Source organism: Oncorhynchus mykiss, chromosome 6 (genome assembly GCF_013265735.2).
Source record: "Oncorhynchus mykiss isolate Arlee chromosome 6, USDA_OmykA_1.1, whole genome shotgun sequence".
In the NCBI taxonomy this organism is placed as follows: domain Eukaryota; kingdom Metazoa; phylum Chordata; class Actinopteri; order Salmoniformes; family Salmonidae; genus Oncorhynchus; species Oncorhynchus mykiss.
In genome coordinates, this window is record NC_048570.1 from 65828078 (window position 1) to 65844695 (window position 16618).

Sequence of the window (16618 nt, forward strand, 5' to 3'; positions counted from 1 at the left end):
TTCCTTCAGTCTGGAAGAACAGCCTGAACTTGATAAACAACTCACTCACACATTGTTACATCTTGAAGCAACCAAGGATTCTAAAACTGCACTTATCTGCACTTATATTAGACAGAAAGCCAGTAACTACTGCTGATGATATAATGGTAGTCCATATAATTGCTCTGGCAAGTAGCAACACCAGACTTTCTTTTTATTGTCAGAATGCGTTTCAAGAAATAGCAACCATTGTCGTACTTTTATTATGTCAGTAATCACAACAGAAGAGAGAAGGGGATAAAAACTCACATACACATTAACCAGCTGCTGCTTGATGCTAGGCTGTGGCTGTTGGTTGTGGGGATATGGCCTCTCCAGGGTCTCAACAGCACAACCACCAACAGAATCCTGAGTGATTGAACAGACATCAGACCCTTTCTACACTTTTATCATTCATCAGACACAAGTGTGTGTGTGTGTGTGTGTGTGTGTGTGTGTGTGTGTGTGTGTGTGTGTGTGTGTGTGTGTGTGTGTGTGTGTGTGTGTGTGTGTGTGTGTGTGTGTGTGTGTGTGTTCTCACCCTCTCTGGGTAGTGTGCGTGGAGAAGGTGGGCCAGCCCAGCAGACTTGATCCTGTGAATTATGTTTTGGATATCTTCCCTCTGAGTGTGAGAGGACCAAACCCCACATACTGGACCAGTCATCTCCTCCAGAACCCCACGCTGCTGAGGGAAATACATCATTATAATAAACCTATAGTAACACGATAGGGCTTTTGATAACCAACTGCAGAACTAAAGCCTTTGTCACCTGCTGAATGTCCTGGATCTCAGCATGCAGAGAGCGGTGGTTAGGAACACCTCCACTCCTTCCCTGGAAACCTGTTGGACTGCCACAGTGCCTGTCAAACCTAGGAATTACAGCAACACAGCACCACGTTAAACACATTGACCCCTCTGACCCCTAGCATGTCCCTTTGTGATTATGTCACTCACATACAGCACATTCTCAGTAACGAATGAGCCCCAACAAATATGGCACCTGAACAGCTGTTGGGTGAGATGTTGGCAACAAAAATAATGACGAGTAGCATATGGACATAGAAATGATTGACAGCACTTACCTCAAAAGAGCTTGCTGGGAATGCTCTGATAAATGCATAAACTCTGACTGTAGCCCCTTCAACGACAAGGAAAAAACAATCAGAGCTACTTTCTGCTAGCGCACAGGCATAACTGCAGGCACTTGAAATGATGAATGTTATTATGAAGATACCTCAATGATTCTGTGGTTCTCCAGATGAGAGTTCTTCAGCTTATCCATCAGTATGTCTTTCTGGAAAGGAACAATAAAAAAAATACAAATCTACCAATGCAGTCATTGTAAAACAGAGAATGAACCGTCTATGTGTGAAGGTATGGTATACTAACTTTAGTGAGTTCCCTGTCTCTTACAGCCAGCATGACAAGGGTCTCTTCAAGTTCCTCCTGCAAAACAAATTAGAGGATCTCCATTACTGCACTCTTATCTCAGTGACAGACAGAGATGTTCTGGCCAACAGTTCTTACCCTCATCTCAGCATTAACCTTTCTCAATTTGTTGAGACAATCTTCAGAACAAGTCCCCTCGAGTGTGAGTTGTTCATTCTGCAGATATAAAAGTGATTGTGTCACGCACATATAATATACAGTATGTGACATCACACACTTTGTACATTTATTAGGAAATAATAATAAAGATCAAATTTACCTGGTCTTCAAGCACTTTAATGTGTGATTTCAGACAGTCACATTCTTTGCTCTAAAATTGAAGAAAAAAAATGTATATGGAAATGTATGCATTCCAATAAAAATCATCCACCCTTTGGTCTAAGACATTTGTATACCATTTCCTTATATGCCATTTCCTTATATGTAATTTCCTGCTAAGAGCTGAGTGCAGTACCAGTTTGCAGCTGCTAGCCTGGGCTTGGCTGGCTCTCTCCTGTGCCTCCATCAGGGATCTCCTGGCATCCTCAAGCTCCTCCACAAGGGACCTGGTTCTCCTTGCTGACCGCTGGGCACTGGGGATGTCACATAAACAGTTTTACAACAGTAAATCATTAGAACTACCACGCCTTGCAATAATGAATCCATATAATGTTCCACCATATCAAAACAACATATTTCTCTATCCTCACAGACAGTACCTGGCCAGCTTGGCACTTAGTTCAGTGATCTCCACTGTGAACTGCAGGTTGGTGTCCTCACCCTGAGATACAGTCCTCAACAGGCTGTTGTTTTGCTTACTCATTCTACTGTGCGCATGCTTCAGCTCAGACACAGTGGCCAACAGCTCCCTGGAGTCACTAGAGCCAAAGGAGTAGTCAGATTTACAGCATTAATACATTTACATTTTACACTTTAGTAATTTAGCAGATGCTCTTATCCAGAGCGACTTGCAGTTAGTGCATTCATCTTGAGATAGCTAAGTGGGACAACCACATCTCACAGGCATAGAAAGTAACATTTTCCTCAACAACGTAGCTGTTAGTAGAGTCAGAGCTAGAAGGGTGTGTGGGTGTGTGTGTGGGGGGGGGGGGGGGGGGTAAGTGTATTTAAAAAGGGGAGGTGAGGAGGACGATTATTTAAGATACTGTTTGAAGAGGTAGGGTTTCAGATGTTTTCGAAAGATGGGCAGGGACTCTGCTGTACTAGCTTCAGGGGGAAGCTGGGTCCACCCCTGGGGTGCCAGGACGGAGAATAGCTTGGACTGGGCTGAGCGGGAGATGCCCTCCCGTTGGGGTGGGAGGGCCAATGCGAGCTTCAACTGGAAACCAGTTGAATACAGTAAAATACAGAAAAAAGTACTGCATAGAAAGAGTCAAATCATGAGTGACTGAGAAAGCTGAATAACTTACCAATAACACTGTTCTCTCTCTGAGAAGGCAGTTTTGATCTCAGGACCTGAGAAATCCATCCGTAACAACACAATGAGTGAATTGCACAGTGAGTGAATTACACTGATATCTGAGACAGATTCCCAGGCTGCCTACAAAAGCAAAACCTTACCATTTATAGACACTTTACAAGGGTTTTCCCCTGAAATATGTTTGTCGTCCTCATGCATGCTGAAAGATACAAACAATCATTAGTCTCCAGTTATAGATACAAAGCGGATTAGCAGGTTAACCAATGTTATATCAAAATAAATCACACAAACAGATGTAGTCAACTAAAAATGTCAGTCATTTTTAGTGGCAGAATTTCTGAGGCATGTTGTTGATTATAAGGCAGCTGCAGATGAACATTCTATAGCAGTTAACTGTCTGAAGGTTTTTTCTTTACCCATCCTGGCTGCACTGGGCAATCCACTCCCTCATGGTGGATTGGAATTTGGCCCTGCTAATAGCGGGGTCCCGGCACTCAGGGTCCAGCATACGATTCAAAGCATTCAGCCTGTCCTGTTCTGGGCTCTGGCTAGTCATAGTCTGCAGGTACTGCATGATCGTGGAGGCCAGAACCTCTCCTATTGAGAACAAAGACTTAGGAAGCATGCGAGTATACAAAAAGAACACTAATGTACAGCTGTCATTACAAGAGATGATCTGTACCTGTGCCAGTGGTATTGCATGCCTCAAATGTTATATCAAGAAGCTCTTCCTCAGAAAATGTACTTGTGCCCACGGATTCTTCAGTAGAATCCTCTGGTCCATAGCTGCTCCACACTAAAACATCCATTTGGCTATGTCATGTACAATTTCAAAATTAGCAAATGCAGAAGTCAAAATGCAGTGGTGAAAGTAGTTTTAAACTTAAATGTCTATTCACATCTTTAAAAATAAAAGCATTCTGTTTCCTGATCTGAGAAAATAAATGCCTGGTTATCAAGATGTTCTGTATTATAATAATGTTTAGTGCCATTGACAATATGTAAATATTAAAATCAATGCTTACTTTCATTGCTATCCGGTACCAGGTAATGCTCTATGGAGCTAACTCCAGAGTCTCTTGAGAGTGTTCATGCTATGTCTCCCCTTCTGTCATCTCTCATCGGCCTGGTCTGAGTTGATGGCCGGCTGCTTTCATGGTTCTCACCGTGGCTGCTCAGAAGATTAAACTCTTAATTAAGATTACATTTTTCACCATGAAAACTCTGACCTACATTCATTAAGTTCTCCGAGGCCATAACATCTCTCTGTATAAAGAAAAATATGACATTGCATATAAAATACTTGTCATACTGGTTTACAAATTAGTCTGAAAAAGTCTGAAGTTTGAGTTTGAAGAAATTGTTAGAATCGTAGTGTTGTTTTTGTAAGTAAAATATCAAATATGTCTATTTGATTGTGGGGGGAAAGTCTGAGTTAGAATAGTCCTTAACAAGCCATCGCTGTAGAAGTGCATCATCTGCATATAATACCATACTTACATGCACGGTAATGTATTAAGATCCAGTTAGAATGGGAATGTTCTTTTGTTAACTTATGTTTCCTGAACTCAGGTGTTTTTTCCTTTTGGGTCCCTGGGCAAGAGAAAGGAATGACCCCTCAGAACTTTAACCTAACCAGGGACTAGATTTGTGACAGTCATGTAACTGAAACTGCAGGTCAGTCAACAGCACACGAAGCAAAGAAAGACTGTGGAAACATTACAAAATAAAACAGAGAGAGGTTGTCTAAGCTTACTAGATGTCAAATAGTCTACATTAGATGTTTACAGTTATTAATTAATCAAGATTGCATTATGAAGTTATACAAGACATATATACTTACCCTAACCATGTTAGATATATTAGAAAAGGGTGAGAATACATACAAATAAAGTCTTATCTCCCAGTTGAGGAATATTCCTTTGAAAGCTGCAGAAAATGTTCATTCGAAAACATATAATAACTAGCTACATCTCATCACATAAGCTGGTAAAAAATGCACCCTAATTTTAGACAGCTCTATTGCTGCCAGTTTGCAGTGGGAAACCCTCAAGATGCTCTTCAGTGAGTGTAGCCTTTGCCTGTTTTTATCATTCACTGCCACACATCAAAACCAGCTGACACCTCCACTCCCTCCCCTTAGCTCCACCGATTGCTGGCTCAAGCCAGCAAACAATAACACAGTTAATGGACTTTTTGAATTAACATTAGTCAGTTTAACATATCAAATTATTCTAGATCATCTGCATAACATCTCACGCATAAACCAATAGGAAATCACTAGTTTGTTTTTTTCATACAGTAGCGATCAGAATCTTTTGGATAGGGCAGGGTCAATGAAGACCTGAACTGGGCACAGGTCACAGAAACACATCACAGAGGATTATCACAATTATAACAGCTTTTATTATTGTCTTATTTTTCCCTCCCTTAAGCAATCATCAATCAAATATTTATTTCCCTTTCTTGTCTTTTATTATTTGTAGATCAGTCAGTCATAATGTACCCATGATACATCACGGTTTTGATGCTCTCGAACACGACCACTATGGAGCTTGAATGGAAAGGCACACTGGCGCACTGCATAATGAACAAATTCAAGTTCCCTACTTTGCGCATGGTAAAATAGTGAACACAACACCATTTATTATTAACAAACATTTACAGATTTCTAAACAACTAGTATACCTACTACTTTTGAAAATACAACAAATACTACTGTGAAAATACAGAATGTTTCTCTTTCAGTCGAAATAAGTTTAGGCTGCCAAGAAGAGAGATAAAACATTTGCTACCGGTATTACACTAGTGGGTCATATCATTCCACCAGTCGCTCGCTGTACTACCCGGACATTGTTTTGTGAACACCTATGCATTTGTTCCAGAGCGGAAGTGGAGCCAGATCTTTGAGACCACGGGTACAGCTGAACACATTTTGGGAATATATTAGAGTAGGGACGTGGATTTCCATCAGCCAATATGTCTCGGGGTTCAATTGAAATCCCCTTACGGGACACCGACGAGGTAAGGACTAGCTACGCTGCTTTGTTTGACCGTGGATTGCTACAGCTAGCCTACTAACGTTAGCTATTAACGTAGTATTGCCCTGTGTTTGTTGACTAACGTCAGCTAGATCGCTAAGAACTTCTGAGATTTTGTAAAAAACATTTTTTATTATTAGTCATGAAAATGATGGGTCATAACCCAGGTTAGACTTGCAAGTTGTCTATTGCTACAGTTTATATTGTCGTTCAGATCATTCAGTAAGCGAACTAGTTAGCTAGTTAATTAACGTGAGATACAAGTCTCAGGAACCAATAAAATGCAGCCACTTCTTCTCCCCAGTCAAAACATTTAATAAAATAACTTGGCCTCTGATCAAGCTTTTTAGCCATAGGTTAAAGGTCATGTTGTATGTGTACAAACTGGTGTTCACGTAGACCCGTGTATTGTTAGTGAATCAATTATTTGTTCTGCAGGTTATTGAGCTTGATTTCGACCAGTTGCCAGAAGGAGATGAGGTCATCAGTATCCTGAAACAGGAGCACACACAGTTGCACATATGGATTGCTCTTGCTGTAAGTATGAATACACAGACTGGAATGAGAATTCATTTAAGCCTTAAAAAATGTAATGGTTGAATTGATAGTTGTACATTTTACTCTGTGTGAGTGTTGCATCAAATACAGTTAGATTGTAATTTGTACTGTTACCTGTAACTCCTCCCTGTAGCCCTACAGGCTTGCCGCCATGTACAGTTATTTTACAGTAACATTCCGTCTTAGGGCATACCATTGGATAGACGTGTGAGATATTTGCTGGCCTGTGTCTGTTTGGAGACACTTTTCCCATGTTGGAGAGTATATCCGTGGACAGTTCTGTTAAGGAAATTGTCGTCTGCATCGCTGAAGGAAATAATTTAATCCATTTGTTAGAGGATACCATCCCCAAGTCAAAACCAAACATGGATGTCAATGTTTGCGCGAACACGCTCTGTTCTACTACCCGTCTGCAGCAGCATGCTGCCCAATTGTGAGGTTGATTAGCTAGACAAACAAGTGTGAAACACACAAGCGAGACACAACATGGAATGTTTTGATTTGGGGGGGGGGGGGTGGTAGCATCTAACAATTTAATGTAATCCTTTCCTGGGCACAGCCCGGTGACGTAAACAACAATTTCCTTATCGGAACTGTCCACCAACCGCTGATATATTCTCAGACGTGGGAAAAGCGTTACCAAACAGGCACAGGTACGGGTCGGCAAATATCTCCCAAGGTGTCACACAGAACTCTGGTCCAGGAAATGGGCTATCCTCCCTGGTGAGTTATGTAGTTGCATTCCCACTGACTGAGGGTTTGTTCAGGGATTGTTTGTCACCAAAATAAACAAAAACATTTTTCTTTTAGCTGGAGTATTACAAACAGACGAAGACGGAGGACTTTGTCAAGCTGCTGGAGGCGGCCCGTATCGATGGGAACCTAGACTACAGAGACCATGAGAAGGACCAGATGACCTGTCTGGACACCTTGGCAGCCTACTATGTCCAGCAGGCACGTAAAGAGAAGAACAAAGATGCCAAGAAGGAGCTCATCACTCAGGCCACCCTGCTCTACACCATGGCAGACAAGATCATCATGTACGACCAGGTAAGAAAATCTGCTTAACAGTTATTGGATAATGTGAAAGTTAATTTCCCCATCATAAAAAATCATAAATGTATTCTATTTGTTTGTAACAGAACCACTTGTTGGGAAGAGCCTGTTTCTGTCTGCTGGAGGGGGACAAAATGGACCAGGCTGACGCTCAGTTCCACTTTGTCTTGAATCAGTCCACCAATAACATCCCTGCTCTACTTGGTAAGTAAATCACAAAGGGAAAGATCTACCATTACAACCACAAAGGTTCACTTTGAAATAGGGCCTAACCATTATACATTTTATTTCAACAGGTAAAGCTTGCATCTCCTTCAATAAGAAGGATTACAGGGGAGCACTGGCCTACTATAAGAAGGCTCTACGCACAAACCCTGGATGTCCTGGTAAGCATTTCACTTGCACCTGTCATATTATAAATAATATCCCTGGTGTCTCCTAATATACTGTCACTATTTATCTTCCCAGCCGAAGTGAGGCTGGGGATGGGCCACTGCTTTGTCAAGCTCAGTAAGCTGGAGAAGGCCCGTCTGGCCTTTGGCCGGGCCCTGGAGCTCAACTCCAAGTGTGTGGGAGCCCTTGTGGGCTTGGCTGTGCTGGAGCTCAACAGCAAGGAGCCCGACTCCATCAAGAATGGAGTGCAGCTCTTATCCAGAGCCTACACCATCGACCCCAGCAACCCCATGGTGCTCAACCACCTGGCTAACCACTTCTTCTTCAAAAAGGTGAGAAGGTTGTCATCTTATTCCTGGTATATAGTAACATGTCTTGACCTGAGCATCGTTTATCATTCACATTGATGTACTTATTTTCAGGACTACAGTAAAGTGCAGCACCTGGCTCTCCATGCCTTTCACAACACAGAGGTGGAAGCTATGCAGGCTGAGAGCTGCTACCAGTTGGCCCGCTCCTTTCATGTACAGGTAAGCGCTAAGGCCTCAGTTTATTTTTCGGGAAGACTTTTGCTTTTCTAATTGAATTGGCATTACATCTCTCCTTGCTTGTGTGTTTCAGGAGGACTATGACCAGGCCTTCCAGTACTACTACCAGGCCACCCAGTTTGCCTCGTCTACCTTTGTGCTGCCTTTCTTTGGCCTGGGGCAGATGTACGTGTACCGTAGAGACAAGGAGAATGCAGCCCAGTGCTTTGAGAAGGTCCTAAAGGCCTACCCCAACAACTATGAAACCATGAAGATCCTGGGCTCTCTTTATGCTACTTCAGATGATCAGGAAAAGAGAGACATTGCCAAAGTAAGTAAAACCGCTATGTGAAGGTGAACCTCACATGAAGTATGTGTTTGTCTGATCTTTGTGGAATTATCTCTTCACTTGTAACTCTGTAGATGTCAATCAGCACTATTGTAAAAATCAATAACATGTAATGTCTTTGTGTTCTGCAGGGTCATCTGAAGAAGGTGACCGAGCAGTACCCTGATGACGTGGAGGCCTGGATCGAGCTGGCCCAGATCCTGGAGCAGACCGACATCCAGGGCGCCCTCTCTGCCTACGGCACGGCCACCCGCATTCTGCAGGAGAAGGTCCAGGCTGACGTCCCCCCTGAGATCCTCAACAACCTGGGGGCTCTCCACTTCAGACTGGGGAACCTGGGAGAGGCCAAGGTACAGTTTAGGAGGATGGCAGAGCTGCCTGACTAGAATTAGTCATTACATGTTGTAGCAATTAATTCATTAACTACTTTAATGGTTATTTGTAGTTTCGTAACTTGCCTTTGGTAATGGTAGACACTAGGGTTGGGTGATTTTCGATTGTGTCGTCTATCGACGGTGTTTGACAGCCATTGTTGATAGTGACGACATCGTAATGTCACACGATAGTTTAGCGTATTTGAATTTGACTGCACCTCTGGAGTCTGGCAGCGAACAACAGCGCTGCACAGAGCACACAGCAGGGCGACATGCCAAATGGCCTATTCCCTATTTGCCATAGCCTAAATGTTCAATACATATGAGGTTGTTAAACTGTTAACATAATGCAAGAGAACAATGTAAACTCAGCAAAAAAAGAAACATTCTCTCACTGTCAACTGTTTATTTTCAGCAAACTGAACATACAAATATTTGTATGAACATAACAAGATTCAACAACTGAACAAGTTCCACAGACATGTGACTAACAGAAATTGAATAATGTGTCCCTGAACAAAGGGGGAGGTCAAAAGTAACAGCCAGTATCTGGTGTGGCCACCAACTGCGTTAAGTACTGCAGTGCATCTCCTCCTCATGGACTGCACCAGATTTGCCAGTTCTTGCTGTGAGATATTACCACACTCTTCCACCAAGGCACCTGCAAGTTCCCGGACATTTCTGAGGGGAATGGCCCTGAACCTTTTAGGTCTGTTTTTTTTATTTTATTTAAACCATGTCTTAGGCCTACCTAATGGTTTCTGGCAAGGAACACCAGCATGTTCAACTTTTCTGCCCCAGAGTAGCGAACTCAGCAGGATGATGGACTTGTAAATGTTGACGGAGGTTTGTAGTCTGTCGATCCTTTGCCCTGATTGTCTTTTTACACGTTCTGAAAGTGACTTAGGTCAGGTCTGCTGGCTCACCTTTATTCAGGTCTGCTGGCTCACCTTTATTCAGGTCTGCTGGCTCACCTTTATTCAGGTCTGCTGGCTCACCTTTATTCAGGTCTGCTGGCTCACCTTTATTCAGGTCTGCTGGCTCACCTTTATTCAGGTCTGCTGGCTCACCTTTATTCAGGTCTGCTGGCTCACCTTTATTCAGGTCTGCTGGCTCACCTTTATTCAGGTCTGCTGGCTCACCTTTATTCAGGTCTGCTGGCTCACCTTTATTCAGGTCTGCTGGCTCACCGTTATGTCAGGTCTGCTGGCTCACTTTTATCATTCAGCCTGAAACCAAACAGGCAAAGATTAGCTTTTTTTTCCTCCAAGGAGCCATAGTTTTTTTCTGTTATGGCATAAGGCAGACTGTACTATAGTGAAATCCCATCACGCCTTTTTTATTTTTTTTTGTCTGAAACTGTTGGAAAGTAGCCTAATGAAATGACAGTGGACTACACTTGATACGGCTATAATGTTAGTTTTTAACTGATATCGGAGCATTTTTTATAAACAAGAGAAACCGCTCTACCAATTTTGTATATCATTTTACAGCCTCAACTAGATAAATAACTAGGCTTTACACTGTTCAGGCCTAGAAATGTGTCCTTTATAGTGCGTTCTTCCCGCCAATCGACTGACCCCGTCTGTGCAACGCACACCCCCCAGATTTTTTTAACAATTTATTATTTTTTTTTTTACTATACAACCGTATATCAATGGTGTTTGGACAGGATGATGTGTCATTCCAAGCATCGCCCAACTAGTAGACACAACAGAGCTATAAATAGTTTTCAGGGGTTTGTTCTGTCTGTCCATGTTTAGAAATACTTCCTGGCTTCTTTGGAGCGGGCCAAAGCTGAGGGCGAGCATGACGAGCATTACTACAACGCCATCTCTGTCACCACCTCTTACAACCTAGCCAGGCTCTACGAGGCCATGTGCGAATTCCACGAGGCGGAGAAACTCTACAAGAACATCCTGAGGGAACATCCCAACTACGTTGACTGTAAGCACTGAAGACACACTGTATGTTTTGGTTAATGGCTGTCTCCTTAGGGTGTGTGCGTATCAATTGGTCCTTTGTTGTTGCTTGCAGGTTACCTGCGTCTTGGGGCAATGGCTCGTGACAAAGGAAACTTCTATGAAGCTTCCGACTGGTTCAAAGAGGCTCTGCAGATTAATCAGGATCACCCAGACGCCTGGTCCCTGATCGGGAATCTCCACTTGGCCAAGCAGGAGTGGGGTCCGGGTCAGAAGAAGTTTGAGCGTATCCTCAAGCAGCCGTCCACTCAGAACGACACCTACTCCATGCTGGCCCTGGGCAACGTGTGGCTCCAGACCCTGCACCAGCCCACTAGGGACCGGGAGAAGGTACGGCAGAATATCAGTTGTTTTGATGTGGAGCCATAAATCATCACTGTCAGAAACATTGCCTTCATCATTTGTCTGTGTCTGTGGTTGTGTCCCTCCAGGAAAAGAGACATCAGGATCGAGCCCTGGCCATTTACAAACAGGTCCTACGAAACGACTCCAAGAATCTTTACGCTGCCAACGGCATAGGTTTGTTGGCCTTCTCTCACTCATTGTATTCACATAAATGCTTAAGCACAGTCAAGTCTGAGTATTAACTATTAGCATGTAAATACCTCAGAGTTTGCTGTCTTTTCTGTCCAGGTGCCGTCCTGGCCCATAAGGGCTACTACCGAGAGGCCCGTGACGTGTTTGCCCAGGTGAGAGAAGCCACAGCTGATATCAGCGACGTCTGGCTCAATCTGGCCCACATCTACGTGGAGCAGAAACAGTACATCAGCGCTGTGCAGATGGTAAGGCTCTGTACTGGCTCATAGTACACACTGCAGGGTTTTTTATATTCCTTTTTACATTTTTTTTTACTTGAGTTCTATTAAAATATCTTATCCACTCATTGTGCCGTTTAGTACGAGAACTGTCTGAAGAAATTCTACAAGCATCAGAACACTGAGGTGCTGCTGTACCTGGCTCGGGCACTCTTCAAATGCGGGAAACTCCAGGAGTGCAAACAGACTCTGCTGAAGGTGAGATTTGTGTGAAACGAAGCGTCTCTCATTCCTTTTAGTAACCCTATGGCTGGGCTTCATTTGTCTGAGCTTGTTTATGTGAGAGCAGGGTGACCCTTGTGTGAGTGTTCTGTTACTAGGGTTGCAAAATTCTGAGAACTTTCTATAAATTCCAAGGTTTTCCTGAAATCCCGGTTTGAGGATTCCCGTAATCAGATGGGAATAAACAGGAAATTCAATATCCTCCAACCAGGATTTCTGGGAAACCAGGGAATGTATTGAAAGTTCATGGAATTTTGCAACCCTACCTGTTACTCACTGATGGCTCCTGAGTTGCGCAGTGGTCTAACGCACTGCATCTCAGTGCTAGAGGCATCACTACAGACCCTGCTCGGTTCCAAGCTGTATCACAACCGGCCGTGACTGGGAGTCTCATATGGCGGCGCACAATTGGCCCAGCATCGTTAGGGTTTGGCCGGGGTAGGCCGTCATTGTAAATAAGAATTTGTTCTAAACTGACTTGCCTAGTTAAATAAAGGTTAAATGGAAGAAAACAAAAGTGGCTGGCTGTGTCCCCAGGCGCGTCACGTGGCCCCCAGTGACACGGTGCTGATGTTCAACGTGGCCCTGGTGCTGCAGAGGCTGGCCACTCTGGTGCTGAAGGATGAGAAGAGTAACCTAAAGGCTGTACTCAGTGCTGTCAAAGAGCTGGAGCTGGCCCACCGGTACACCCTAAACTCACTTTAACACCTCTCCTAAAATGATCCTTCACTTTTCTCAGCCTAATTCTGTCTTCTCTTTTTGTTTCAGGTATTTCAGCTACCTTGCCAAGGCTGGTGACAAGATGAGGTTCGACCTAGTGCTTGCCTCCACTGAGGCCAGGTCAGTTTGAACAAATATCTCCCCTCTAAAATCCAAATTCAGGCCAGTACTTACTTCATAGCCTTCAGTAAATCAATAAACCACTCTTAGCCAAAATTCAGATCATATCTCAGAGGAATTAGAGGAATGACAGCTGAGCCCAGCCATCAGATGTCGGGCTAAGCCTGGATTGTGAGCTGTGTTTGTGTGGGGGCCGTTGCAGGCAATGCTCTGACCTGCTGAGTCAGGCCCAGTACCACGTGGCTCGGGCCAGGAAGCAGGACGAGGAGGAGAAGGAGATCCGGGCCAAACAGGATCAGGAGAGGGACTTCCTGCGCCAACAGATGCATAAAGAACAGGTCTGTCTATGGAATGTCACATCTCCACAAGTCCCTCATCCCTTCTATGTTGTACTTGTAAACCATAATGGATAAGACATTTAAGTAAACAGACCTTACTTGAGCCTGTGATGTCTTGAGTAACATGTTTCTTTGGTCCACTGTAAATGTATTCCTTTATAACAGTGTGACTAACCCACTGACCTTGTCTTCCTCCTGCCCCACCAGGAGGAGAAGAGAACCAAGCAGGAAGAGGATCAGAAGAAGCTGCTGGAGCAGAGAGCCATGTATGTGGAGAAGACCAAGGGTCTGCTCTCCTTCGCCGATGGAATGAAGGAGGAAAGGAAAGAGAAGAAGAAAGGTGGCGGCCGAGTGAGTGTAAATGTGTCGAACAGCTAGTGCAACGCAGAGGTTTGGGTTGATCAATGATTAGCTCATGGCACATCAGATTGATATGAACCTCAAACAAAGGCTCTAGGGTGCAGTGTGACCATATTGTTTGTTTTGTTCTCCCCAGCGCAAGAAAGGGGGTGACTTTGATGAGTTTGTCAACGATGGCTCTGATGAGGACCTGCCAGTGAGAAGGAGGAAGAAGAGGAAGGGTGGCAGCGGAAGTGAGGAGGAGGGCCGCAAGAAGAGGAGGAGGTGAGACTGCTGTGGAAAGTGTTTTATTTGTAGTGACCGGTAGGAAAATGGCCTGGTGTGAGTGGCACTGTGACTGTGTATTTCAGATCCAACAAAGGGGGTGACGATGGCAGCGATGACGAGGAAGGAGGCTCACGGCCCAAAAAGCAACGCAAACCCAGAGCGGGCGGCAAGAAGTTCCAAAGGGTCAGTTAAATCTAGTTTGTTACTGTCTTTTTGTCTTTCTAATGGTATATATTTTTTTTGTTTTACCCAAATGCCCGGCCTTAGGCCCAGAGTTGTAACCATTCTGTTTTTGTCTAGGCCGAGCCTGTGCCACCGTCTCTCAAAGGCAAGATCAAGTCGAAGGCCATCATCTCATCCTCTGACTCTTCATCAGACGAGGATGGACTGAAAATTGCTGAAGACCGGTAAGGGCATAAACTCATTCGTACATAAAATGCTACATGAAAATACAACTCCGAAGAGTTTTGTGCCACTAATATGTCATATATCTGTTGACCACCCAGAAACCCCAGAGACAGTGGTTCAGGCTCTGATAATGAGAGCAGCCACAAGAAGCGCATCGCCTCCGACAGTGAGTCCGACGGGGGCCGGAACCGCTCTGGCAGCGACGCTGGAAGCCCCCAACGCTCTGGAAACTCGGGTAGCGACTCAGGCAGCGAACGTCCAGTGAAGAGGAAGAGAGTGCAGCAGCAGTCTGACTCAGAGCAGTCTGATAACGAGAGCAAGAGGAGCCGCTCTGGGTCGGAGAACGAGTCCCGGCCAGGCTCACCGGCCGCAGCCTCTGGCTCTGAAGCGGGCTCTCCGGCGGGCTCCCCACGCCGCTCCGACAATGGATCAGAACCAGGGGGCTCTGCCAACGAGGCCTCCAACCACGGCTCTGGCTCTGACAGCGACTGAGGCTTCAAACTCAGAACTGACTTTTTTCAACAAAAAAAAAGTTATTTTGACATTGATTTTTGTAGAGGCTTTTTTGTTCCGTCTTGGTTTGTACCATGAAATTGAAATGAGCACATGCAGTGTAGCATTGTGGCCCATAATGTGGGTTGTCTTTAATTGTTTTTTGTCACCAGACTGTTAAGACTTTTGCATTGATGCTGTACCTCGTGTGCTTTTGTTTTGTTGATGATTGATGGGAAATGTGACTTGTAAGTATTCTGGCAGCTGTAACCCATATATTTTATATCTTAAAATGATTGGAAGAGGTGATGTCATGGAAAATTAGTAAATTGGCCCAGATTTGGGACAAATTCTATGTAGATAATAAACAAACACAAAATAAATAGTTTTTTTTTCTATTTCTGATGATGAAGCTGCTTGTATGACATTGGAAAACAACTTGACACTTATCTTCTGATTATGGGGTAATGTGTCAATTGTTTTGGCTGCATTTGCCTTGTTTGTGTATCAACATGCCCTCTGCCATTCAGAAAAATATTGTTAGTCATGTTGAGGTGAATAAAATGGCAGATTACAAGTTCAGAATCAATAGTGAAAGTGTATATATGTGCCATTTAAAAAAAATCAACATCCTCTATATGGAGACAAGAAGTGCTAAGTAATCTGGCAGCAGACCTATGTGATGCAGTTGTAAATGTAATTATAGAGTTGACACATCGAGACCCTGAATACATGGCCCCATTCCAGAGGTACCTCTGTGGGTCCTGTCTGTGGCCAGCCTCTGGAACTGACAACACCAGATCAGGGTATGTCTGACGGGGCTGTCTGTTTTCACTCCTCTCTTGTACTTGATTAGTAAGGAACTCCCCTCACCTGGTTGTCTAGGTCTTAATTGAAAGGAAAAAACAAACTAGGCCATCCATGGAATGAGTTTGACGCTTGTTTGTAGAAGTTTTCTCAGAGTTGTCACTGTGTTGGTAGCCTAAACATGGTTCTAAATATGGGTACCAGTGTAGTTCTGTTTGAAGTGCAGATGGGATGCTTAATCTAAGAATAAAAGATCATAAGGAAATGGGACTATAGAAGTAAAGTGAACAACTAGGCAATAGCCTAAAGTGCATTGCAAATGCTCAACACAATTCTGGTGAATACTCCCGGCCCACTAAATACACTAATCCATTGCCTTATTTAGCTGTGGACATGCTGTACAACTGCTACTAATGGGCCTCATCTTCCCCTTGCAACCACTTACTGACATGCAAAATTGCTACAGTACTATATTTAAGCAATAAGGGCCGAGTGGGTGTGGTATATAGCCAATATACCACGGCTAAGCACTGATGCAACGCGAAGTGCCTGGATACAGCCCTTAGCTGTGGTATATTGACCATATACCATAAACTGGTTACCAATGTAATTAGAGCAGTAAATATAAATGTTTTGTCATACCCGTGGTATACGATCTGATAATCTGTCGGCCAATCAGCATTCAGGGCTCGAACCACCCACTTTATGCCGCGTCACATCTGTCCTTTGCAACCTACTTCAATAAAAAAGTACCTTTCTAACTATAATTTCTTACAAAATGCATACCACGTGTGGGCACTGATGATCTTTGACGTGTTCTCCAAAAGGATCAGTCCATTGCAATAAAACCTTTCAGTATGGGAATGGACAAATAATGGTGTGACAATGTGCTATATTAAGG

At 43.9% G+C, this 16618-nt stretch overlaps 1 protein-coding gene across 1 annotated transcript; it reads left to right on the plus strand.

Annotated features, from left to right (window-relative positions):
- Positions 1 to 5681: 5681 nt before the first annotated feature.
- Positions 5682 to 15492, plus strand: LOC110526370 (RNA polymerase-associated protein CTR9 homolog). Its single transcript, XM_021607287.2, has 22 exons — positions 5682 to 5912; positions 6368 to 6466; positions 7298 to 7537; positions 7630 to 7747; positions 7840 to 7929; positions 8012 to 8268; positions 8359 to 8466; positions 8558 to 8794; positions 8944 to 9162; positions 10950 to 11133; positions 11224 to 11498; positions 11600 to 11687; positions 11802 to 11950; positions 12065 to 12181; positions 12743 to 12888; positions 12974 to 13045; positions 13248 to 13383; positions 13591 to 13734; positions 13880 to 14007; positions 14094 to 14193; positions 14311 to 14417; positions 14517 to 15492. The coding sequence occupies exons 1-22, from the start codon at positions 5868 to 5870 to the stop codon at positions 14908 to 14910; spliced, it is 3453 nt and encodes a 1150-aa protein (XP_021462962.1). The 5' UTR covers positions 5682 to 5867; the 3' UTR covers positions 14911 to 15492.
- The last annotated feature ends 1126 nt before the right edge of the window (positions 15493 to 16618 follow it).